General features: G+C 43.8%; 1 protein-coding gene across 3 annotated transcripts in view; it reads right to left on the reverse strand.

The window, feature by feature from the left end:
• Positions 1 to 26,894, reverse strand: part of LOC143924770 (ankyrin repeat and fibronectin type-III domain-containing protein 1-like) — a 552,097-nt gene that overhangs the window by 64,451 nt on the left and 460,752 nt on the right. For all 3 annotated transcript variants that reach the window (XM_077449225.1, XM_077449226.1, XM_077449227.1), the window contains 5 exons: positions 26,686 to 26,887; positions 25,338 to 25,545; positions 22,164 to 22,358; positions 19,091 to 19,204; positions 16,508 to 16,605 (listed from right to left, as the gene is read on the reverse strand). In XM_077449225.1, the coding sequence (XP_077305351.1) occupies positions 16,508 to 16,605; positions 19,091 to 19,204; positions 22,164 to 22,358; positions 25,338 to 25,545; positions 26,686 to 26,887 (817 nt within the window). The remainder of the gene's footprint in view (positions 1 to 16,507; positions 16,606 to 19,090; positions 19,205 to 22,163; positions 22,359 to 25,337; positions 25,546 to 26,685; positions 26,888 to 26,894) is intronic.

The following is a 26,894-nucleotide window of genomic DNA, read 5'->3' on the forward strand; positions in this document are numbered from 1 at the left end:
GCCTCCAATCAAGAAACGAAGGTGTCGTAGATTGCTGACACCACGCTGTCTCTATCTCCAATACGAAGCCTCCAGTCCGGGAACGAAGGTATCGTGGATCATATAAAAAATCAAAGACACTCGCATAGCGTAAAACCACTTGGTTTAATAAAGTAAAGTTTAAAAGATTTACACTCACATGCGTAAAGAAAAAACGATCATATAAAAACGAGCCGGCCGGACTCGTGTGCCGCCCGCACTTCCTGGTTGGGCGTAGAACGCGGAGACGTCAGAACGCCTATCTCCCTACGCGCGTTTCGTCACGAATGGACGTGTTCACGGGATGCGGGACGGCGTTCTGACGCACCGCCTATATACAAATTCTTAAACGGACAGCCTCGGTCTGAGCTCCATGCTGTCCTCTCAATCCACCATGTTGGGTGAGGGAAAGAGGACTGGAATGCCCATATTAACCCCCAGTCCACCATTTTACATAAGAAAAAAAGGGGTAAAGATTTTTGCCCTACCATTACGCAGAGGCAAACCCATAATAATAACCCTCTCGATTCTTTTAGGAACCTACGAATATTCCCAATATGCTCGTTCAAACGTACATGTACATGTTTTGTTTGTGTTTAATATTGTTTTATTATTTTATTGGATACCTTTTGATAAATATATTTTTCAATTGGTATTTGAAAGAAATTTTTTTAATTTCTTTTTATGTACTTCTATAACAATTTTGTATTTTTAATTTATGGTTCCTAAAAGAATCGAGAGGGTTATTATTATGGGTTTGCCTCTGCGTAATGGTAGGGCAAAAATCTTTACCCCTTTTTTTCTTATGTAAAATGGTGGACTGGGGGTTAATATGGGCATTCCAGTCCTCTTTCCCTCACCCAACATGGTGGATTGAGAGGACAGCATGGAGCTCAGACCGAGGCTGTCCGTTTAAGAATTTGTATATAGGCGGTGCGTCAGAACGCCGTCCCGCATCCCGTGAACACGTCCGTTCGTGACGAAACGCGCGTAGGGAGATAGGCGTTCTGACGTCTCCGCGTTCTACGCCCAACCAGGAAGTGCGGGCGGCACACGAGTCCGGCCGGCTCGTTTTTATATGATCGTTTTTTCTTTACGCATGTGAGTGTAAATCTTTTAAACTTTACTTTATTAAACCAAGTGGTTTTACGCTATGCGAGTGTCTTTGATTTTTTATATGATCCACGATACCTTCGTTCCCGGACTGGAGGCTTCGTATTGGAGATAGAGACAGCGTGGTGTCAGCAATCTACGACACCTTCGTTTCTTGATTGGAGGCTTCATATTGGAGATGGAGATGGTGGGATGCCTGTGACGGTTCACCCAGAAACCTCTGTGCTGTTGCCTTACTGATCTCACTAACACTGGGATCTAAAGCTCTGGTAAGCGGCCCCTCTTCTCACTGGTGGAGGATTGTTTTGAAAAATTTTTTGTTTTTATATACACGCATTTGTGGATATTTTTGCACCTTTATGTCAAGTTTGAAGAACCAATATTAATCTTGGGACTATATAAAAATATTTTTTTCATCACATATGAACTTTTTATGGTTTTTTGAATATTATTTTAGTTAATACTATTCGTTTAAATCTAGCACACATTATAACCCTTTTTTGTGTCAATCTACATTAATTATTGTGGGGGTTTTCTTTGTAATATTCACATTAATGTCATTTTAGGTCTAGTATACATTTTATTCACTTTATGACGATACGTTAGTATTCATGTATACTATTCACTAATCACATTTTTCTGTCAATTTAATATTGTTTTTACGTCTATTGGTATAGGTTGATTAGGTTTTTTGGTGTTTGATTATTTTCTAGTTTCATTGTTTTTAGCGCAGCTCATTTTGTTCACCTATTTAGTTTGATATCGGAGTATTACGATTAGGGTTGCTGCTTATAGGTTGCTTTCTTTTGTTGTTCGAGTAGCGCGGTTTACCTTTTGTACCGTGTTAATGATGGGGCACTATTCCTCCCACTGACACCGATGATGGGGCAATATTTCTCCTGTTGACAACAACGATGGGGCAATATTCCTCTCACTGACAGCAATGATGGGCACTCTTCCTCCCACTTTTACTAATGATGAGGCACTAATCCTCCCACTAAAGATGTGACATTGTTTACTCCCACTGACACCAGGACAGTTTCTCCTCTCACTGGCAACAGTCCGGCCTCCATAAAGTCTGAAGGACAGTAAACTGGCCTCTTGTTTAGAATGTTAACACTTAACCTTCCCCCAACACTCAGCCTTTAAAGCTGGCCAAACATGGATCAAAATTCAGCCAGTTCAGAAGAGCCGGCTGAATATCGATCAATGTGTGGCCACTGCGATTGAACAGAAGTCGATCTACCGATCAACTCCTGTTCAACTGCCCTGATGGATAAAAAACACACGATCAGCACCACAAGCAATAGGCTGCAGCACTGATCTGTGTATTGTGACAGCAGGGGAGTCTCCCCGTTATCAGAATACAATAGACAAAAAAATTACCCATGTGCCTTATAGTTTGTTCAAACTAGTGAGGGGTGGTTAACCCCTACAGTTGAGCCCTGTTTTACCATCCCCAAATGCTCCCCTTTTAGCTGCTGAGGGCGTACATATACCCAGGCTGTATTTCTTTGCACCAGGAATTATACCTCCTGACCATTTCGGCAGACATAGCCTCCACCAAGTGAGACCCATTCTAGTGAATAGAGCTGTGCTGCAAGCACCCTACATTTCGCAACTGTGTGCAATGCACACAATTGTGATGCCCTAGTGCGGGGTTTAAGGGGTTATAATACAATACAACAATTCCTCATCACCTGTCAAATGCTTTCTGAGGAGCGATTACAACTTGGTTTGCTCTTCAGAAACCAAAGCAAGTGTGAACCAGCCCTTGAACAGTAACCTATCAACTACGGGGACCAGATGTCCCTGTTTTCCGTGGGCGGTTAAGTAATCTATAATGCTTTTTGTAATATGCAGCATGCAAGGGATTAATGTATTGCCATTGGTCACTGGTGCATTAGTGACCAGTGGCAGATGATTAACCTCTTTATGTTTCATTAGCGGCAGTGGTGTTGCATCATAAAGGGGTTAATTTACACTGACACCACTGCCACCAATGCAGCACAAAGGGGTCAATTAACTGCCACTGGTCACTAATGCACCAGTGACCAATGGCAATACATTAATCCCCTGCATGCTGCATATTACAAAAAGCATTATAGATTAACTAACCCCCTCCCCCCAACGTATCAGTGTCTATCAGTGGAGCGAATCAGTGCTGTCTATCAGTGCCCATGAGTGCCTCCTATCAATACCCATCATTTCTGCATATCAGTGCCTATCATTGTCACATATCAGTGCTGCCTATCAGTGCCCATCATTGCCGCCTAGCAGTGCCCATCAGTTGCTGCCTATAAGTGCCCATCATTGCCACATATCAGTGTTGACTATCAGTGCCCATCATGGCCGCCTATCAGTGCCCATCATTGCCGCCTATCAGTGCTGCCTACCAGTGCCCATCATTGCCGCCTATCAGTGCCCATCATTGCCAAATATCAATACACCTGTGGGTATAGGTTTTTGTATATGGGCACCGATAGGCTGCACTGATGGGCACCGATAAGGCGGCACTGGTGGGCACTGATAGGCAGCACTGGTGGGCACTGATAGACGGCACTTGTGTACACGGAGAGGTGACACTGAGAGATGGCACTGATGGGTGGCACTGAAGGGCATTGATAGGTGGCACTGAGAATTGGCACTAATAGGTGGTTTTACAGCCACTAGATAGCTGCCAGTGATGGGCACTGATAGGTGGCAGTGATGGGCACTGATGGGTGGCAGTGATGGGCACTGATGGGTGGCAATAATGGGCACTGATCGGCCATGGTAGGTTACACTGATAGGCAGCACTGCTATGTGGCACTGATGAGGCACTGATTGGCACCACTGGTAGGCATTGATAGGTGCCACTTGTGGGCATAGATAGGTGGCACTCATGGGCATTGATAGGTGCCACTGGTGGGAACTGGCAGGTGGCAATGGCAGGTGGCACTGGCAGGGGGTACTGATTGGCACAGATGAGGCAGATGTGCCTCCTTCCTCTTCGGGACCGATGTCCCTTGCACATAAGTCGGTGATCGACTTTTATTTCTCCTCACGCTGTTAGCGTGAGGAGAGAAAAAAAAAACGAATACCGAGCTTTTGTTTACACACGTGATCAGCTGTCATTGGCTCACAGCTGATCATGTGTTAAGGGGCTGGGACCGGCCCCTTTCTCGGATCTGTGATCACCCGAGTCTCGGTGACTTGGTGATCACAGCGTTTGCCGTGCGCGCCCTACAGGGGGTGAGCGGGGAGCATGCAAAGGGGAGGCAATTCCCGTAAATTCAGGTCCATGCTGTAGCCGTCATTCAGTTATAATGCGGATGCCAAGTGGTTAAATAGGAAGTTTGTCAGATGTGATGAATTTCATGTTATTTGGGGCTGATCAAATTGATACAACAAACGCTTTCAATTGTATGTTTAACAGACCAAAAAAGAGCAAATAAGAGAAAACTATTGTTGAGGTTTTACATACACTTTAAGCTGCCTGAAAGTAAATGAATACAAAATTCTTCAAAGAAAGCACAAAAGGAGAAATATAAGCTCTCAGAAAGGGACATTCATTACAAAAACACTTGTTTGTGTTGCTCTTTTTAACCGCTCAGCTTTGAGCTGCTTGTCAGCAGATTGCAGCAATATATAATAGGCACATAAAGTGATTCAGCTTCTGATGGATGTGTGCAAAAAAAAAGAGAAAAAGTTTATATATAATTTTGCATGAATCATATCTCACCAGGCATTTGTTATTCAGAATGAGCAATCGGTTTTGGCATTAGAGGAAGAATAATGTATGAAAATAGCTAAGTATGAATTACATGCATGAAAAGTGTGACCTATCTTACGATGGAAAGCAGCTGTAGTCTTTTTTTGTGCACCTCCTAGTCAAATCACCAAAAGAAGTCAGTCCAGCCTAACATTACATCTGCAGACATCCATGATCTAACTCTAACCTATCTAGCCCTGTAAAGAAGAAATCAGTCTACATACCTTTTTTGAAGCCGATCTAATCCGGTCTCCAGCCTTGGAAGCTCTGCACAGGACACAGCAGACAATGGTTGTGAAATGAATGGGAAGTGACGTCACCCATAGCGTTACTATGGGGTTTCCGTTGTCGGCTGTGTCCTCTGCACCCGTCAGCACAGCGAAGCCGCAATTGACAACTCAGTGAGGGGGTCGGATTGGCTTTAAAAAAAAGTTATGTATACTGATTTCTTCTTTACAGGGCTAGATAGGTTAGTGTTAGATCATGGATGTCCGTAGATGTAGAGATTTTAGTGTTAGGGTGCACTTATTCTTTAGAGATGTCTCTAGCAGCACAACTGAATAATTGATATTATCTCTGTCACTACAAACATGCAGTATCTAATGGAATTACAAAACGGGACAGTCTGCCTTTGCTATTTCTCAGTAGCTTTAACCAGTCTATTCTTAAAGATCGCCACCTCTCTTTTCCCTAGAACTGAATGGAATGAGCACTCCCAGCATAGATCATATCTCTGTACCATGTCACTCTGTTGTCTGCAGATCTCCTGATTTCTGGGTTTAGTTGTTGCTTTGTGTCATGTGACACTCTGTATATCCTGCTGATAGACTCTGTCCCTTTTACAGCCACTTCCTGCAGCAGCTAGTGTCTGTACTGTACACTCCCCTTTGTAGTCTTTCAGATTCTGCAAATCATGCAACTTCCTTCACAGCTCGGATGATGGGTGGGATTAAATACATCCTAATTAGCATTCAATCCCACCCAGTCACACCTATAGGAAGAATCCAAACCTCCCAAGTCCTGCCTCACAGCTATCAGCATTATGCCGACCAGTGTGAACAGGGAGGGTTCTACCACTCAGATCCTGCCCTCCAAGAGCTCTGCTCTCTGTCATCTGATTAATTTACATATGAAGGGACCACCTTCATAATAACTTCCCATAGCCCTTCCTCTGTAGTCTTGCAGTAAGCCATTAGTATTTGGAAACCTGCAAGACAGGAGGAGGTATGACACGTTTACACATTTCACCACCCACCTGAAGATCTATAAACACCCGCGGTAACTCTAGGACCCACCCACATCAACTCCCAGAGCTGGTACAAGTGACTCCCATAGCCCACCCTGAAGCTACAGAGGCTTAAAGGATCATGGGACTTATGCCCCGTACACACAGTTGGAAATTCCAATGGAGAAAGTCAGATCGGATTATGTTGTTGGAAAAACCGATCGTGCCACACATTCTCAGAAAAAATGTGGAGACAAAAAGCTATTGGCTACTGGCCTCTACATAGTCCTGTCGTACGTGAATGACGTCACCTTGTTCCGAACAACTTTGTGCAACCGTGTGTATGCAAGACAAGTTTTGGCCAAAATACGTCTGAAAAAAATCAACGGATTTTGTCGTTGAAATGTCCGACCGTGTGTACGGGGCAATATAGTATCAGGACTGGAAAGGAAGGTAACAGGAAGTCAAAGAACTTTGAAATTCCACCAGGAGGAGGAGTGACATCACAGACACAGAAACCTGCTGTATAGAGCTAAGGAGGGAAGTTACACATAAACTGACAGCAGGGTTTTGATTCATTTACATGCACAATGCATTTGTTGTTTTGGAGAGGAAAAGATGGATTTATTCTTTAAATCGGAACTCCAGGCAGATATAAAAGAGATGGGTAAATCGCAGCATTTTTCTGAGTTCCAAGACACTCCAGATCATGGCATTTGCTTATTGCTGTTACGTGTTGACTTCCTTGGAATTTGTAGGACTTTAGTAGCCTTCTTTATTTTTTATGATCTGTTTTGCTCCATATGTAATGTAATCATCTAACTGTTGAGCTTATCTCTTGGATTGAATATTAATACAATCCTTTGTAAAAAAAAAAAAAAAAAAAAAAAAAAAAAAGAAAAGAAAAGAAAGAGCGGTGGGGAATCTTTTGCCTGAATTTTAGTGTTCCAATTGTAGTGATCCTATGCCAATTGGGCATCACAGTCCAGTACTCAGCCTGATGCTCTGCTGCTGTAGTCTCTTTTCTTCAAGATTCAACATGGTGTGCATTCAGAGATGGCCCTCTTGTAGAGTTTCCTGTTAAAACGTATCTTTAGACATGACCCACATTTACCCTCAAACCACCGTTTTGCAATAAAATCTCTGGGCATGACCCAATTTTACTCCAAAAATCCCCCTTTTCCATCTTGTTTCCACATATCCTCTCCAGGCCCAAACACCTGCACTAGGATTCCATGTTCTCCTCCCCATTAAAGACTGTCACACTGAAGTCATATCTTGCTTTTCCAACATTCTATTAATTTAGGAACGACATAAGATCTCTTTCTCAGCATTCTGATGTCCCCTCTTTATTAGACATGCAATTCGCTGTGGTCCAAATACAAATTCAGACACATTTTTTGGTGATTCAGAGATTCAAATGTATCCAAATCTCTGAATGAAATAGTAACAAATTTCATTAAAATTTGCTTAATTTAGTTTCATATATTAGTTTTCTAACGGATTCCAAATTTTCGGAACAATCTGAATTTGGATTGGTTGAAAAATTGACCGATTCAAATTCTGTGTGAAGAATAGCTGGTTGTTAATGGGGTGACGTAATCAGGTGACTCCATCCCTGTTGTCCCAGTTGTTTAACCACTTGCTTACTGGGCACTTAAACCCCCCTCCTGCCCAGACCAATTTTCAGCTTTCAGCGCTGATGCAGTTTGAATGACAATTGCGCGGCCATACAACACTGTACCCAAATTAAATTTTTATCATTTTTTTCCCACAAATAGAGCTTTTTTTTGGTGGTATTTAATTACAGCTGGGAGTTTTATTTTTTTGCTAAACAAACAAAAAAAGATGCAAAAAAAATAAAATAAAAAATCATGTTTAATGGTTTGTTATAAAATTTAGCAAACAGGTAATTTTTCTCCTTCATTGAAATGCGCTGATGAGGCGGCGCTGGTGAGCACTGATAGGCTGCACTATTGGGCACTGATAGGCACAGTTAAGGTGGCACTAATAGGCACAGATAGGGTGGCACTGATGAGCACAGATAAGGCAGTACTGATGGGCACAGATAAGGCGGCACTGATGGGCAAAGATGGGCACAGATAAGATGGCACGGATGGGTGGCACGGATGAGTGGCATGGATGGGCATTGATGGGTACCGCTGATAGATGGGACTGATGGGCACTGATAGGTGGCACTGATAGGTGGCACTGCTGGGCACTGATGGGCGGCACTGCTGGGCACTGGTAGATGACACTGATGGGCACGGATATGTGGCACTGAGGTGCAGCACTGTTTTTGCGGCAGATTGTGGGCACTGATAGGTGGCACTGTGGGCACTGATAGATGGCAATGCGGGCACTGATAGGTGGCACTGTGGGCACTAATGGGTGGCACTGTGGGCACTAATGGGTGGCACTGATGAGTTTCACTTTTTCCCTTGCTTAGGTGGCACTGGCAGGGGGCAGGTGGGCACTGATGATCTGGCCGTGATCGGGACTGAAGTCCCTCTCATGGCCGCTGGCAGTCGGCTTTTTTTTTTCTGTTGCGATCACATGATCAGCTGTCATTGGCTGACAGCTGATCACGTGGTAAGGGGTCGGGATCGACCCCTTGCTCCGATCTATGATCAGGCGAGTCTCATAGACTCGCTGATCACAGAGCGATTCGCACGCGCCCCCTGAGGCCGCTCGTGCACGGGACGACGTCAATAGACGTCAATAGACGTAGTCCCGGCAAAGCAGGTCCGCGCTGTAGCAGTCATTCGGCTATATCGCGGATCTCTAGAGGTTAACAAATGTCAGACGGTGGGAACCTTAATAAAGGACTTGTCAAAACTTATGTTGTGTCTTTACTTACTTTTTACACTTTTTTAGTGAATGGGTAGGGGTACTATGTACCCCATATTCATTCACATTGGGGGAGTAGGATCTGGGGGCCCCTTTGTTAAAGGGGGCTTCCAGATTTGGATAAGCCCCCTACCCGCAGACCCCCACAACCACCAGCCAGGGTTGTGGGGAATAGGCCCTTGTCCCCAAGCAAGCAAGTTGGGGGGGGGAGCACCTTCTGCCCCAAAGCACTCCCCTCATGTTGAGGCCATATGGCCTGGTTAGGTTCAGGAGGGGGGGGTTGCTTGCTTGTCTCCCTCTTTCCTGGCCTGTCAGGCTGCATCCTTGGATATAGGTCTGGTATGGATTTTGGGGGGGGGGGGGGAACCCCACACCATTATTTTTTTTATATTATGGTGTGGGGTTCCCCTTAAAATCCATACTAGACCCGAAGGTCCAAATCCGAATTAAAAACTTTCCTAAAATTTGGAATTCGTTAGAGAATTAATAAACAAAACTAAACAAAACAAATTCCGAAATGAATCAATGAAACAAAATTAGTAACATAATGAATCTATCCGAAACTAAACAAAACACATTTTTCCGTTCTGCACATGTGTACTCTTTATCCTGAAACCTCCAAACCCTGAAGGTAAACGTGAGCCAGACAGGGCTTGCCAATGGGAAAACTCTCAGGGAACCTCCCTACTACATCAGGAGGCACTCCAATCCTCTTTCTTCCCATCAGCCCCCTCTACATCTCCTACCTCCCCTTTTTATCTTGTCCTAGGCAAAGGAGCCCAACCCACACAAAATAGAAAACAGGACATGCTCACCCTAAAAGAAAACCTAACCCCTCCTTAAACCTGATTTTCATAGTCCAGCTGATAACACTGCTTGGGTTTTCAGTGTAGCAAAGGCAAGGTTGTCTCCCCAGAAGTTAGGAGTTTACTGGCAGGATCAGCAGGTATTTTTTTTTTTACTTCCAGTGTTTTTAAAGGGATACAACATTGTGAATGATGCTGGTAGTGCAGAGATATATTGCAGAAATGTACTGTTGCTGATACATACACCCTAACTTGAAACAGTCAAGCTACTCTTCTCTAACATCTCTTAATAATAAGGTGTTTTTGCCACAAAATTACCACATACTCATGGTTCTCTGTTTTTGCACTATTTATTGTAAGAGCCCTGGTGCCCAACCTGTGGCCCAGGGGTCATATGCACCACTGGTTCTTGTTGTATGGCCCTTGGACCCCACCATTTTGTGGAGAGAATGTGTGAGCACTGATTTGAACCTGGATAATAGCATTAGTGATCTCTGCTAGCTTCATGTAACATGTCCCCAATCTATCGCTGTCTTCTGTAGCATGTCACTAATCTCCAACCAAACATTTAGCATGTCCATAGTCTCTGACTATTTTTGAGGCCTAGACCTGGTAAATTTTTCCAAAACCTTTCATGCCCCAACAATAAAAAAAAAAAAAAAGCTTCTACTTTCTGCTCACGCAATAAAAGTGGGAATGCAAAAAAGTAATAGAAATGTTTTGAAATGCTGTAAGGCTCCTCCGAGTGTCACTGTGGGTATGGGGGGTAAGGTGAAGGTTGTGGAGGGGACTAAGAGACTCTGCAGCAGACTTGGTGGCCCTGTAGGGGATGAGGTTTCTGGAGGAAGCTGGGGAGAGGGAATTGTGGGGCACCGTTGGAGGCAGTGTAACGGGTGGGAGTCTCTGCAGCAGGCTAGGGGGCACTGTGGGAGGTTGTCTGGCACTGTGAAGGCTGGGGGGCTCTCAGGGGGACTGGAGGGCACTGTGGGAGGTTAAGCGATATCTGCAGCTGGCTGGAGACCTGGGAGATGGAAGTCCATGGCCCGGCAGTAGGCCATGGCCAGGTGGTTGAGAACCACTGCTCGAGTATGTCTGCAGTGTCTGTAGCATTACACGTACTGAACATTATGTGCAGCCCTTTGGTGATGTCAAGGACTGCAGCTGAGCCCCCCCCCCCTTCCTGCAACTCTTAATTTTACAACAATTGCTTTAAAAGCTCTGAATGAAAATCCTAGCAGGTCAGCAGTTTGACATGCAGTAACCACCATGAAGTCAACAATTATGTCAATTACACTTATATCACTTAGATACAGCTACATAATTTGCAGTGTTTCCAAATAAACATGTAGATGTGTCTTGCTAAATGTAGACATCACATTTAATAAGGAAATGTTAGAAAGCAAAATCTATGACAAGGCATTCCCCTTTAACCAAGGGCAGGCCACACCGTCTACCCTGTGGAGTTGGAAAAAGAAAATGTCTGTTTATACTGTATTGCACTAAATGCTCACATAAACACAAAAGAATGTTTTTATATGCAAAAAATGGTTGACCAAAATCACTAAGTACTCCAAATGGTAATAAAGTGATATTTATTCTCCATGATATTGTTTTTCCCGTCGTCCTGTCTTTTGCAATCCTGGCAAGGAAAAAACCTTTGCTGTGTTCCCAAACTGTCAACTCTTATACAATAGAAGTTAGGAGACAGACTTTGGATTTTATATTGACATTTCTAAAGTCACATCTCTCTTTTTTAAATTACATGATGATGAGACGTTTCATTGTTTAACTTTTTTTCTTTTTGATAATTGTTTAAAGACCTGAAAAAATCCTATTTATACTCATTTCACCCACAGAGTCCTCCTCACGTAGCTCACTCTATAGGATGCAGCATGGTCCTGGGGTAAAATGATATGACATAGCGGCTACATTATGGATGGAAGTTTGGGGCATCTCTGGAAGAGGGTGAGGGATGACGATATAGAGACAGCTGTCATGCAGTTCTCAGAAAGATAAAACAACTCCGCTCTCTACCCCCAACCAGCCTGTGACCTTGTTAGCTGCAGGGGTTGAGCCCCGGAGATGGAAAAGGTGACTGAGTGGAGTCCCAGCTCCTGTTCTCCAATTAGCTATGGAGTTGGTGAGAAGGTTTTGATCTGTGTAGGTGGCGGATGGCCAAGTTCTGATTTATTACAAGGGTAGGGATGCTGGGGGGGAAGGGGTGCCAAAAAAAAAAAAGCGGAAGACGAGAACCAGGCTGCAAATTAAGAAAGTCGTGGTGAGAGATCGCCCCTTTAAATTATTACCATGGATGACTCAGTAAATGAAAAAGAAGATTATCTGAAAATACACTGATGTTGCACTGTCTGTAAAGGGGCTGAGCTGCTCGAGATCTCATTGAGAGCCTTGTAATTGTTTCCCATGGCAGAGAAAGTATCAAAGACTTGTAAATCAGCATTCACCTGCTGCATCGTCTACAGCCCATCTGCTACGCCACCGTCTGCACTACAGAAAGACTGCACACGCAGACAGGACGGCTCTGGTGAGAATATGCTGTTGTTGTCGGTTACAGCTAGTAAAAATATTAGAACCTAGGGGAAGCCCCAGAGCCCCCATACTACATAATCTATAAAATTATTTCTTTCCTGACCAACTTTACCCATTTTTTTCATACATGGCTTTACGAGTAAGAATTAGCAGAGGCTTTCCAGTACTGTCGATGGGATATTCTAAAGAATAATTGGCTTCATCAAAATGGCTGAGAAAATACATTTCTCAGTTTGTGTTGGCCCACAGCAACCAATTAGATTCTTGGTTTTGCTCTGTTAAAGTGAAAAGGGAGATCTGATTGGTTGCTCTGGTGCAGCATTGGCTGCATGAGACAATTCTTCTGTCTGGGCCCGTTTACACCAAGTGCCTAGGGATGGCATTGGGTGGACTTGGCCAAAATAAGACAAAGAAAAAAGCGTTGTTTGTTATTATGACAGTTCATGGTATGTTGTACTTTTTGCAGTTGAGCCTGGTGCAACACAACCCACCACATCGAACCGTGTTGTGGCCAATATAACTTGAAGTGTTAATAAACCCAGGACCCTGCGTTCACTATATCTGGTCTCCCACAGTGCAGTGGAATTGCAATTATTTTAGTAAATATAAACAGCTAAATACCTTTTATCATCAGCAGTATGTAGCAGTCTTGTGACTTTGATCAGTGACCGGCCGAGCATTGGTTAAAGCTTGTAGGCGGAGCTTTCCTCCATTCTCCTCTGACTGTCCTATGACCACTGACCCTCTGTCTGAACAGTGCTGATTGGCCCTGTGCTGATCATATGCACATTCAAAAAACGAAAAAACTCTCTAGTGATACATACCAGAATGAGCATGTGCAGAGTGCCCCCACGGCTCTCTACCAGGAGAGATGGATTGGGGACAGTGGAAGAAGGGAGGGATCAGAGAAGACATGATCACACAGCCTTTATACACAATGTGGAGGATTAACCCTTTCGATTCCACAGTGAGCAACAGACTGAATTGTCCTGTCTAACAGTTCACGTTATCAGATGGATAAGAAGTTAGTTGAAAGCTTTTTAACCTCCCTGACGGTATTCCCCTGTGGTGGATTTTCAGTACCAATTTTCAGTACCAAAAGGGGTAACCCTGAGCCACACTCGGGATCGCATTGCAGGATCCAGGTACGATCATAGCCCTTGTTCACTTCAAACATTTTATAACATTAAAGTGATTGTAAACCCTCACCTTGTAATAGAAATGAAAGGCAAAACATTTGTATATTGATATACAAAAAAACACATTATAAACACCTTTCTCCCCCCTGTTTTATATGTGATCATATATCCTCTGTTCTCAACTGCATAAGAGCTAGGGGGGGGGGGGAGAGACAGAAGTACACTGGTCTTCCCCAGGGCCAGATTAAGAACATCATGGGCCTGGTGCTGAGTATTTTGGTAGGGCCTTTTATAACAATAAGTAAATAAAAATGCAAACATTTTTTTGTTATAACAAATTAAATTAAAGAGAGAGAGGGATGATGAGAGAGAGAGAAAGGGGATGAAAGAGGTGTGAAGGGTAAGGGATCGAGGATGAGAGAGAAAGGGGGGGGGGTGAGAGAAAGAGGATGTGAGCATGTGTGGGAATGACATCAATGCAGCCTGGCCAAGGCAAGTGACCGAAGGCACAGAACCCAGAAGGAAGACCGGGTGAAGATGTTAGTGCCCAGGCCCCGCCGTATTGATCACAGCACAGCACTGGAGGGCTCAGTCTGACAATTTAAGTGTACCCTAATGTGCTAATATGCTGGGCATACTTGTACATTATGGCATAACCTACCCCAGGGCCTCTAAAAAGTAGTAATGTTCGAAAAGTTTACTACTGCTTTAATATCACGAGCCTCTCATGGGGCCCCCTACTGACCCTGTGGCCCTTGGGCAGTGCCTAAGTGCATAGTTGTCAACATTTCAAAAATATTTTCAGGAACGCTTTTTTACAATTGCTATATTTAGAGTAGCTGACATCCCCTATGTTCCTCTATACATCACAATAGTAATTACAAAATTAAATAAATACTAATAATGGGGCAGAACAAATATGAGGACTGTGAGATTTCCTTTAGTTGAACTGACAAAAGTGTGCCCATTCTAGAGCTGGTAACATTGAGGATATTCAGTATAATTTTAAAGAACAGTTTTTGTGGGTAAGAGGCATAGGGGAGGAGTATGGATGGTATAAAAGTGGGAAGTATGTGCAGGTGAGGGAGAGGAATGTGGAGGGTCTAACAGTGGGCACTATGTACATGAGGAGTGCAGAGGGTATGGCAGAAGGCACTATGTACAGGAGAGGAGTGTGAAGGGTATGACAGTGGGCAGTATGCACAGCAGAGGAGTGTAGAGGGTATGACAGTGGGCACTATGTATAGGAGAGAAGTGTGGAGGGTATGACAGTGGGCAGTATGTATAGGAGAGGAGTATAGAGGGTATGACAGTGAGTAGTATGTACAGGAGAGGAGTGTGGAGGGTATGACAGTGGGCACTATGTATAGGAGAGAAGTGTGGAGAGTATGACAGTGGACACTATGTATAGGAGAGAAGTGTGGAGAGTATGACAGTGGGCACTATGTATAGGAGAGAAGTGTGGAGAGTATGACAGTGGGCACTGTGTATGGGAGAGGAGGATGAAGTAATCTGGGAAGGAAAAATGTAAAGGTTTGTGGAAGGATGTTTAGGGACTGCGTAGTGGTTAATCGGGCCATACATGGATTGAAATTACACCAATTAAGCAGAGACCAGCCATAGTCGATCTATGTATGGGCTAGCTGGTTTTACACAAGTCAACCTATTAACCGACTTGAGTACAACCAGCCTGTCAGGTTTTCCCCAAAACAATCAGTGCTGCCAGCTATAGTTATTAACACTAATCATTGTATTCACTGGCAGAACACAATAACACTGCGGGAGTGATTGCCCCATTCACAGGTCAGCGGGTGAGAGGGTGTGTGGGGACAGGCTGGGGAGAGATACTAGTCAGTCCCTGGGTAGGCACTGGTTAGTATCAGAGCCAAATACACACAGGTTACATACGCCACGATCGTTAGAGCGAGAGCAATAATTGTAGCACTAGACCTCCTCTGTAACTCTAAACGTGTAACCTGTAAAAAAATTTAAAGCATCGCTTAGTACACAACAAAAAATAGTGCTAACTTTAGTGGGTTTTTTTAATGAATGAAACTGTTTCTTTCCAAAAAAAAAGTTTGAAAAATTGCTGCGCAAATGTCATGTAACATAAAAAGTTGCAAAGACCACAATTTTATTCCATAGAGTGTCTGCTAAAACAATATATAATGCTTGAGGGTTCTGAGTAATTTTATAGCATAAAAAAATGATGACTTTTACATGTAGGAGAGTAAGAGTAAGAGTAAGAGTAAGTCTCAGAATGGGCCTGGGTGGCAAGGGGTTAATTATCATAAGTAATATACAAATAATTATTATAAGCACTGTGAGTTCATCCTCTCAGTCTGCTGCAGAGTCTTCCAGATTGTGTTTAAACTGGCCGCTCTGTATGTAGCTTCTGACAGGCTGCGCAAGCAGCCCTGTATCTCCGGAACCATAGATGATAGCAGCCCCATATTTTAACCAGTGCTGGGGTGGGTCTTTAGCTACCTACCCCCCAAATGTGGGGTCTCTGTGACTCCTGATCGCCGAGCTACAATCCTCGAAGTCAATCTTTTTTTTTTTTTTTTTTTTGGGCAAATGGGCCTATCTTGAATAAGGGGCCTGGAGCTGCAGCTCCAATAGCCCCTATGTTAATCCGGCCCTGGTCTTCCCACTGAATGGCTGTGCAAAGGGGGCATGTCAGCAGAAGTCTGATCATTGCATGAGAGCACATTGAGTTCCCAGCACAGGTAGAGAACTAACCATGGTGTGTTCTCCTGCTTAGTATGGTCAGTTTTGAGTAGGAAAGCTGAGGGACTGGCAGGAAAACCAGGGATTTCACAGAAATGAAGCAATACAAAGATACAGGATTTTTTTTAAGACAAGTACATGGTACAGCAGGCATATATCAGGAATATTAAATGTTTACATATTCTTAAGGGGCAAAATATTTTTTTTAAAAACATTCCCTGTGAACCTGAGAGGGCATTTGAAGTATCAGGGTACAATTAGTCCTATAGCCAGTTAGCTCCTTTGCATCTACCTTTATACGGTAAATAAGCAATGGGTTACTTACTGAAACAAGACCTCTGATGTTGAACTGCAAGTTTCTCAGCTTCTCGATAACCACCTCTCCCACATTTGGACAGAATGAAGATGATAAGCTCCATTCCACTGCAGAATAACAAAGAAACACAAAGTGCATTGCTTATTATATAATCTATCAAATAAAATGGGACCTAGGATAGACTTATAGTGGGTCTCTTGCTTGATTCATCCTGATGACCATTCTGGACAAAAGAGACATGCATAGACTCCACTGTGTGCAATTATTTCTAAATGAGATATTTACAACTGTGATAAATTAATAACTAGCTGTTATTTAAAAAAAAAAAAATCTAGCAAAAACAATAGCAACTGTAAAGCTGCATTAATAGAAAAGAAGGTTAAAAAATGTATATGTTCTGAAAATAAATAATTCAGAATGGTCCTCTGCATTTTTTTTTTAATCACAAAAACTAATGAACTGCTTACATCTTTGCATTGTGAGCAGGGGCGGACTGACAACTCATGGGGCCCCCGGGCAATAGGAGATTATGGGGCCCCCCAGGCAATCGGACATTATGGGGCCACACAGTATACACAAACACATACACACAGTATACAATCACACAGTATACACAGACATGTTTCTATTGGCTGAGAAGGTACTGGAGAGGTGGGGTAGCTATAATCTAAGGATTTTTAGACCAAAAAGATGGTGGTAAGGGACATTTCAGAGACAGATGTAAAAAAAAACACAGATTTTTACATACTGTCCCTGGTTTTACTGAGGCTGGCAACCCTGATGGGGTACCCTAGTGGCACAAAGCCCTCGGGCAGTGCCCGAGTGGCCCAATGGTCAGTCCGCCCCTGATTGTGAGAACATTACATGGGTTGCTGCATTGTGGTGCCATTCGTTCTGAATAACACCTCAATGCGCTAAGGCAGCGTACATGCGCACTAAGCCAACGCACGACCGCAGAGCAAAATTTGTGACCTGTCCGAATTTTGTATACTGTTTGGTGCATTAGCAGTCAATTGATTGCAATGGGCTGCTATGACACGATGACCATTAACGTACTACATAACACGTGTTAACACACTGCACAAATCTAAACGGGACCTCAGGCCAACTGTTGTGCGGTACTCTGGCGTTCATTTTAAGTGACACCCCAACAAGTGCCAAAATGATTTACCATTTTAACACATGACTACGGAAAGATGTGAATGATCTGCTGTGGTGTGTTGGAAAACAGAAAGGTGCAGTAAAAGGTTTTCCTTACCGCTGCCTTATTGCAATGCACATTAAGCCTATGTTCACACTTGTGTGGGTGAAAAAATCTGCGGGGCCCGCACTAAGTCTCGCAGCTGCAACCACCCTCCCACAAAATGCAGGACCTACGAGCGGCTGGCATTAATCTTAATGGCAGGCCACCCATATTGGAAATCGCACCAGCAGTGGGAACTGCACTGTACTGTAGTTCCCGTGCAAGCTTCAATGTGTATGCAATCAGGCTTTTTTGGTAAATCTGAAGACAAAAATCTGCAGAAAATCTAATAGTGTGCATGGGGCTTAATTTAGAAAACACTAGGGGGTTGATTTACTAAAGGCAAACAGACTGTGCACTTTGCAAAGTGCAGTTGCTCCAGAGCTTAGTAAATGAGCAGAAGCTCTGCTGACTTCCATCATCCAATCATGTGCAAGCAAAAATGCTGTTTATTTATTTATTTTCCTTGCACGTGATTTGGTATTTTTTGCAGAGTGAAAGGGGCTGTAAACCTGTCAGTGACCGCCCCCCCCCCCCCAGCCCCCCATTTTACTTAACTGAACCCTTGAACTTGACCCGGCGGGGACGTGCTGTCTCTCTGCCCGGGGTCCTCGGCTCTTGATTGGATAGATTGATAGCAGCACAGTCATTGACTCCCACTGCTGTCAATCAAATCCAATGACGCGATCCCCGGGGGGGGGAGTCCTGCATTCGACCTCTATAGACGCCGAATGCTGGACTCGGGAGCGCGTCCACAAGGTAACCCCCTCAGGGAAGTGCTTTTCCGAGGGGGTTATCAGATGTGGGGAGGAGCTGTGAGAGTCACCGGGGGACCCCAGAAGAGCTGCACAATGGAGGCAAGTATGATATGTTTGTTATTTACCGTATTTATTTTTTTAAATTTACCTTTACAATCACTTGAAGCTTTACCTCATTTACTAAGCTCTGCTGCAACTGCACTTTACAAAGTGCATAGTCTACAGGCATACCCAACTTTTAAGTACACAATGGGGTTTATTTACTAAAGCTGGAAAGTGCAAAATCAGCCTCAATTCTGCATAGAAACCAATGAGCTTCTAACCTCGGCTTGTTCAATTAAGCTTTGGTAATAAAACCTGGAAGCTCATTGGTTTCTATGCAGAAGTGAGCCTGATTTTGCACTTTCCAGCTTTAGTAAATAAACCCAATGGGGACTTAAAAGTGGGGTATGCCTGTATTTGCCTTTAGTAAATCAACCTCCCAAGTGTTAATATGTGTGCATTAATATGTGAATCTGGCCTAATACTTTCACAAAAATGAAAACAAAATCTTGAGAGAACATAAGAACTTTTATTGCACAGAGTTGCTACCTTTGTATTTTGTGACAACAGCAGAGTTGACACTCAATGGCTCCTGGAATGTCACTTGTAGTGTGGTGCTGCTGGTTACCGCCAGACGAACATTGGTTGGAGGGTCTGGAACCCCTGCAAGATGGAGCAGAATAAATTGCCAGTGTGAGTAGAAAATCTCAGTTATTTTTCATCATAGACCAAGATTTCTTATATACACAGTTATGATGCAATCTAAAAAAGGAAAGGTCAGCCTGCCAAAAACTGATATTTCAGTTATAGGTGGAACCTGCTGGGCCAACCACTGGCTTTTTTTAAGACATTAGTCCTTTTATAGTTTCTGGCTCCTGCTAGGAGGTTTTAGAACATCTTGAAGCTTGTCGAAAGCCTGCTAGCAGCTTACTTAAAGTGGCAATCAACACTGCCATTAGGATCTGTGTTCAACATTTACAAACTTGATATAAAACAATATAAAACAATATGGCTGGTGATGGGGCCTGATTAGTTGCCTGATTAGTAGCTGCCCCTTTAAAAGAGTGTAAACCCAAATGAGATCATGAACAAAGGTAAAGGTGTTGGTGCTACAAAACATCACATACATGGGCGTAGCATAAGGGGTTGCAGGGGTCACAATTGCGACCCCGTCCCTAGCTTCAGGGGGCCCCTGCAGCTTCCCTGTCATATTATCATATCCTTTACAAAGTGCAGCTCCAATCTGCCCTAGGGCCCCACAGCCACACTCCAATACTGGGCTTCCACTTTGCTTTCCACAGTTCACACCCCTCTGTTCTCATTGCCATCAGGGCCCACAAGCTTCAAGCTACGCCTCTGATCACATAGATAATGATTGAACATAATAAATGGTGCATATTAAACCATGTGCAAACAACAAACTATAACAGTCCAATGTGACAATCCCAACACCATAAAAACATAATATAAATTCTTCTAGTTGGATGTGTCTTCAAATAAATGCTTCATCACTAGTGCTCATGAGGTAGATGACAACTCACCAAAGGTGTTTGACCACTTTTTAATGTAGGTCAAAATGCGCTTTAATTGCACGTTTCACCATACTGGCTGCCTGATGATGCCAGTACGGTGAAACATACGTTGCAATGGGAAATCGTCATTTACCGGTCCCATATGTGACAACCAGTGGTGGTCCATCCATTAGGGTTGCCGCCCCCTCTATCCACACCACCCCCTGTATGTATAATAGATAGTATCGTGCATAGCATATGCGTCCGGTCCCTTTCAGGATGACTGGCATCTGAATTACAGAGGTGGGGGGTGGTTTTTTGAAGCACCTGATTAGAGCCATAGGCTCTAATAGGCTTCAAAATAGGGTGGGCTTGTGGCGCAAACATACTGTTTGCCGCCCCCCCCCCAAAAAAAAATTACCACTGGCCACCACTGGTGATAACCAAGCAGTATAACCAGAATGAGGTGAGGATCACACACCATTATGAGCCTGGTATACCCATCCGCACATGCCGTTGACACCTTAGTGCCAGGACTGGCACAGTCACATGTGAGTGAAACTATGTTCTAATTTTAAATCCTTTTAAATAAAAACGTACTACACCATAAAGCTCTTCTTTGTGTCCCTGGTGAAGTCTGCTCCCACATCCCTAGTCTATGCCAGAGGGAGTCCCAAAGTGGAGAGACGCAAACCCAGAATTTATCCAATTAAAGCGCATTTTGACCTACCTTAAAAAGTGGTCAAACACCTTTGGTGAGTTGCTATCTACCTCATGAGCACTCGTGGTGAAGCATTTATTTGTAGACACATCCAACTAGAAGAATTGATATTATGTTTTTATGGTGTTGGGATTGTCACATTGGACTGTTATAGTTTGAAATCTGCACAAGGTTTAACCACTTCAATACAAGGCATTTTCATCCCCTTCCTGCCCAGACCAATTTTCAGTTTTCAGCGCTGTAATATTTTGACTGACAATTGCGCAGTCCTGCAACACTGTACCCATATGAAATTTAAATCATTTTTTCCCCACAAATAGAGCTTTCTTTTGGTGGTATTTGATCCTCTCTGCGGTCTATTTGTTTACGCTATAAACAAAAAAAGTGTCAATTTTGAAAAAAACACAATATTTTTGACTTTTTGCTATAATAAATATCCCAATTTAAAAAAAAAAAACATACATGTCTTTGTCAATTTAGGCCGATATGTATTCTTCTACATATTTTTGGTAAAAAGATCGCAATAAGCATATATTGATTGGTTTGAGCAAAAGTTATAGCGCCTACAAAATAGGTTATTGATTTATGGCATTTTTTTTTTTACTAGTAATGGCGGCGATCTGCAATTTTTGTCAGGATTGTGATATTGCGGTGGACAAATTGGACACTTTTGACACTATTTTGGCACCACTGACAATCATACAGAGGCCAGTGCTATAAATGATAATACAATAAATGTTTACGGAATAAATGTCACTGGCAGGGAAGGGGTTAACACTAGGCACGATCAAGGGGTTAAATGTGTTATCTAGGGAGTGATTCTAACTGTGGAAGGAGGGGACTGACTGGGAGAGCTGACCGATCGATGTTCCTATATACAAAGAACACACGATCTGTCTCCTCTTCCCTGACAGGACGTGTGTGTTTACACACACAGATCCATGTCCCTGCTCTGTGACAAGCAATCGCGGGTGCCCGGTGGACATCGCGGCCGCTGGGCAGGCGCATCAGCTCCCGAGTGACTGCCCCCTGGACGGCCAGGAAGCCGAGGACGTCATATGACGGCTGTCTAGGATAAGAGAGCCACCTTGCGCCCATCATATTACTATACGCGGGATGGGAAGTGGTTAATATGTACCATTTATTATGTTGAATCATTATCTATGTCATGTTTTGTAGCGCCAACACCTTTACCTTTGTTCATCAGTTACAAACTGGTGTTGAATGGTACTTTAAAAGCTTCAACAAAGCTTACTGAAAGCTCTGCAAATGCTTTGTCAAAGCTTGCTATTCAAACTGCTCTTATACAAGCTGAAGCCCCTGCAAAACAGGCGTAAGTCTGTCACACAGGCCAAAGAAAACTTGACACATTTTAATGAACCTGACTTACGTGCATGCTCAAATCCCGCTTTCATGCGCTTGTATAGCCGATATCGCCACTCCCAAGATTTCAGCTGCTTTTCTTTTTCAGAACAATCTGCATTAGGAGCTTCGTTAACAACTTGGGCAGTGAGGTCGTTCACTCTTTGCTCAGCTTCTCGCACCAGTGTGGACAGATGGAGCGACCGACTTTCCAAGCTCATAACTAGAAGGGTAAAATATGGCAGGTAAGTGGTATAGACTGTTCTGTACAAACCTCATTCCTGGGGTGATAACGACTATGGCTGGGCATAGACTGCTCACATTTTTGCGGAATTTACCAAAATTTGAACCCTGCAAGCATCACCCAGGTCAACAAAAGCTGATTAAAAAATCGACCGAGCCAAGTAGAAAATTATCAGTCTAATAATAACTGTATCCTATCAGATGCAGTCACAGTTTGGCAGCGCCATCATGCAGTCACGGTTGCTACAGCTGCTTAATACAATTGCTGGCAGTGGAGATACCTCCATCAACGTTGTTTATGGCTACCGAGTATGGCTACCTTAGGATAACAATAGAGATGTACGAGGGAAGCACAAGTCATTCCAGCAAGAAAAATAATGCACTTAAACGAGTATAATGAGCAAAAATGTTGCCAGTTTCTAACTAGCATCGGTTCTGTTTTAATTAATGGCAAAATAAATAAATAGTTTCACAATTATATTATAGTGGGATGTGAAAACATATGTTTTCAGATTTTTTAGCAAGCATTTTGTGAATTTAATAGATGCGCTTTCGTGCTCCAGTTAAAGCAACTGCAGCAATTTAGACATTGGATGAAAGTTTTAGCACCGGGAAACACTTTTTTGATATATAAATAGTAGATTTTCTATACAACTTTATAGATCAGACCAAAATGAGGGACAAATGAGGAGGAAACAGGGACAGAGGGACTTTTCAAATCAGGGACAGTCCCTCCAAATCAGGGACATTTGGGAGGTATGGGGAAAACTGCTGCAGGTATAATGTGTATCACTTTTTTGTCATGGATGAATCACAGGCTATTTTGACAGGCAGTCCTTCATTACTTCCTGAAGCCTTTGCTGTGCCTCCTGTGCATTCCTGCTGAATAGTGAGGCTGTCCATCATAGTGATGGGCCAATAGGAATGTGTGCAGGCAGAGCGGCAAACTCCAACACTAGCCAGAAGGGTGAAAGCTTTTCCAGCCTGCTTTATTTTTATTATTTTTGCTTAACCCATTTTATTTGGTTTACATAATAAAACATGGGATACAGAATGAAAGAAGGGGCAATGGGGGACATCTTTGAAATGTGTATCTACGCTACTTTTTCCCATAGTTGCTTAATTAAGGGGCTGCTCCACCAGAGACTCCGCTAATGCCCCATACACACGATTGGAAATTCCGCCAGCAAAAGTCGGATGTGATTCCAACCGTGTGTATGCTCCATCTGACTTTTGCTGGTGGAATTCCCACCAGCAAAAGATTGAGAGCATGTTCTCAATTTTTCGGTCGGAAAAGCTTCCGATTGGAAATTCCGATCGTCTGTACCAATTCCGACGCATGCTCGGAAACAATTCGACGCATGCTCTGAAGCATTGAACTTCATTTTCTCGGCTCGTCGTAGTGTTGTACGTCACCGCGTTCTTGAGGGTGGAAAGTTCTGTGAACTTTTGTGTGACCGTGTGTATGCAAGCCAAGCTTGAGTGGAATTCCGTCAGGAAAAACCATCCAAGATTTTTCAGACAGAAATTCCGCTCGTGTGTACGGGGCATAACATAGATTTGAATTGCTTGGGAGAATTCAATGCTGTTTTCAATGTTTTGACTCTGCAGACCAATGGTACTGGCCTGCAGGATTAGATGTGGCCCAGTCTTTGCAGACCATACTCCTGCTGGGACTACACAGCACAAAACAAATGAATTGAGCCACTTGGCTATTATGCTATACCCCTCCACCAGGGGCCGCCCATCCATTAAGGGTGCACGGGCGCCTCTCCCCCTATCCATAACCGCCTCCCCCTATCCATGCGCCCAGCCCCTTGCAGGACGCCGGATGCATGAATTACAATGGTGGGGATGTTTTTAGAAGCACCTGATTAGAGCCGGAGGCTCTAATAGGCTTCAAAATAAAGTGGGCTCAGGGTGCAGAGAATTCAAACGGAGCCCACCCAGGTGTGTTACAACAGAGAAGAATATTGTCTATTGTAATGCTGATCCTCCTTCTGGCAAATCAGGAAGCAGGTTTTGAGACCCGTTACCCGATTGGCTGAAAGGACAGTCTATCCTATTGGAGGGGAGGTGCTGGAAGGCTGAAAGCCGATGTGATGGAGGAGAGGACACGGAGCTGCTACCCACCTAGATGGGGTAAGTGCAGGGCCAACTGGCAGACAGTGGGGGGGGGGGGGGTTGGGGTGCCGCCGGCCCCACTCAGGGAGGGTGTTGTGTTTGTTTGCCACCCCCCCCAAAAAAAACACCAGCTGCCACTGCCCTCCATCCATTTCATACCCCTCCACCGAGGAGACTTTCAGAATGCGAGGCCTTAATCCTATATTTATCAACTGGAGTTTAGCTTTAAAGCCCAACTCCAGGCATATAAAAATGATCCCTTGCAATGGGACAGTGCCCACACTACAATCAGTTCCTCCAACCCTGCAGCATCTGCACACCCATGCTCCACTGGTCTAGGGTCCTATGTCATCAAGACTAGAGTGGGGTTCAAAACCCTGAACTGGACGTGAGGACACCAAGGGACAATCCACGTCGTGGGGACGCAGAGGATCAGTAAAATGGTTTCTTCACTCCCCTAAACAAAATGAGCTATTAACCTTTGCATTGCAGGCACAGCCCCCGTGCATGTTTTATTTGCCTGGAGTTTACCTTGAAATATCTTCACTTGTTATAAACTCCTGAAACATTTACACATAAACCAACCTGTTATTTATGTTCTGTGGCCCTATAAAAACAGGCCACGTAATAATGTTGCCATTGGTATAAATTATGAGGCAGTGAAGAGACAGAGTGGAGAACACTGAAGTAGTATTGTCTGCAAAGAAATAATGGGTTATAAATTAAGCTATAAACTGTGTGGTTGAAACCAAAGCTACACTACTATTAGCATAACAACCCATCATAAAGAACTCTGTAGCGGTAATGAAGCATCCCTTCCGTACTCATTACTCACAGTGTGGGCTCTCCTTTGCTCCGGCCTGCAGTAATGTCTTCGCTATGGGTGCATTGTTGGTCATGATCGCTATATCTAGTGGAAGCAGGCCCTCGCTATTTGGTGTGTTGAGATCCAGCTCCTCCACACTGTATTGCTTCAGTAATTCTTGTACCCGATCAAGATCTTGCATTTCCACTGCTTCAAAGAGTGCAGAATTCCCCTGAAACTACAATAAAAGGCATATGTGAATGAACCTGAAAAAGAAAAACACTAAAAGCTAAATATACAGTTAAAGACATACAGTATGTGCTTATGGTTTACCTGCCAAAACATTTTTTATTCTGTACAGTCAGTCTTGTGATTTACATGTATTGTTCACACTGTATAGCCAGACAGGTGGCACATGTAGTTCCTGCCAGGGGCGGACTGACCATTGGGCCACTCGGGCACTGCCCGAGGGCCCCCGTCCCACTAGGGGGCCCCATCAGGGTTGCCAGCCTCAGTAAAACCAGGGAAAGTATGTAAAAATCTGTGTTTTTTTTTACATCTGTCTCTGAAATGTCCCTTACCGACATCCTTTTGGTCTAAAAATCCTGAGATTATAACTACCCCACCTCTCCAGTACCTTCTCAGCCAATAGAAACATGTCTGTGTATATGGCGTGATTGTATACTGTGTGTGTGTGTTTGTGTATACTGTGTGGCCCCATAATGTCTGATTGCCTGGGGGCCCCATAATCTCCTATTGCCCGGGGGCCCCATGAGTTGTCAGTCCGCCCCTGGTTCCTGCATAAGCAATTAATTGTCCTATGTTGGGCTGGGACAAGGGGTTGGCTGGAACAAGGGTTTGGCAGGAAGGACAGTCGCCCTGGGCACAGTGGTATGGAGGGCACCCACCACATGCTTTAGATAAGTGGCTGGCAACCAGTGGGCTGTCATCGCATGCTCCAACATTTTTCACCTTATCTGCCCACAGCTGGCTTGGAAACACACCATGCATGCACAATTACCTTCTAGCTGTGAGAAAACATGTGACTGGCCACACGTGCAGCATGCACTCAATGCCAACCATGGGCAGCTAGAGTCATTTTAATAGGAAGTAAGGGGAACTTTCTAACTCATCCCTGACCCCTCTATCCAAAACCAGAAAAAAAGGTTTATGACATGACATACAATCTCCAGTTTGCCTATTTCCTAATTATAAAAGCTTCACTTTTCTACAGATTTCACCTGTTTTATGACGTGATATATATTTCTGCTATGTATCTATAGTTGTGTGGAAATTTATGTAAATGCCATTGACACCCTCATTGTCCATTCATAAATCAACCTTCTTGCATCAGCATCAATATTCTCAAGTGACATACAAGGGATGACTTCCGCAGCCTCTCCTTTTCATTTCGTGCCGCCAAGCTGCTTTCATCGAACGATGTGTAGTTCACCCGGAATTTCCCAGACAGGTTCCTGTACAGCCTCTTGGCAGCGTTGGGCGAGGAGGGCCCTGGCGGCTTCTTAGTCTGTGCCAGCTGGAGGTCCTTCATCTGCTGTGTCATCTTTGGAGATGAAGACCTGAGCA

Source organism: Lithobates pipiens, unplaced genomic scaffold (assembly GCF_037356315.1).
Source record: "Lithobates pipiens isolate NorthernLeopardFrog02 unplaced genomic scaffold, aLitPip1_a1.2 Scaffold_22, whole genome shotgun sequence".
NCBI lineage: Eukaryota > Metazoa > Chordata > Amphibia > Anura > Ranidae > Lithobates > Lithobates pipiens.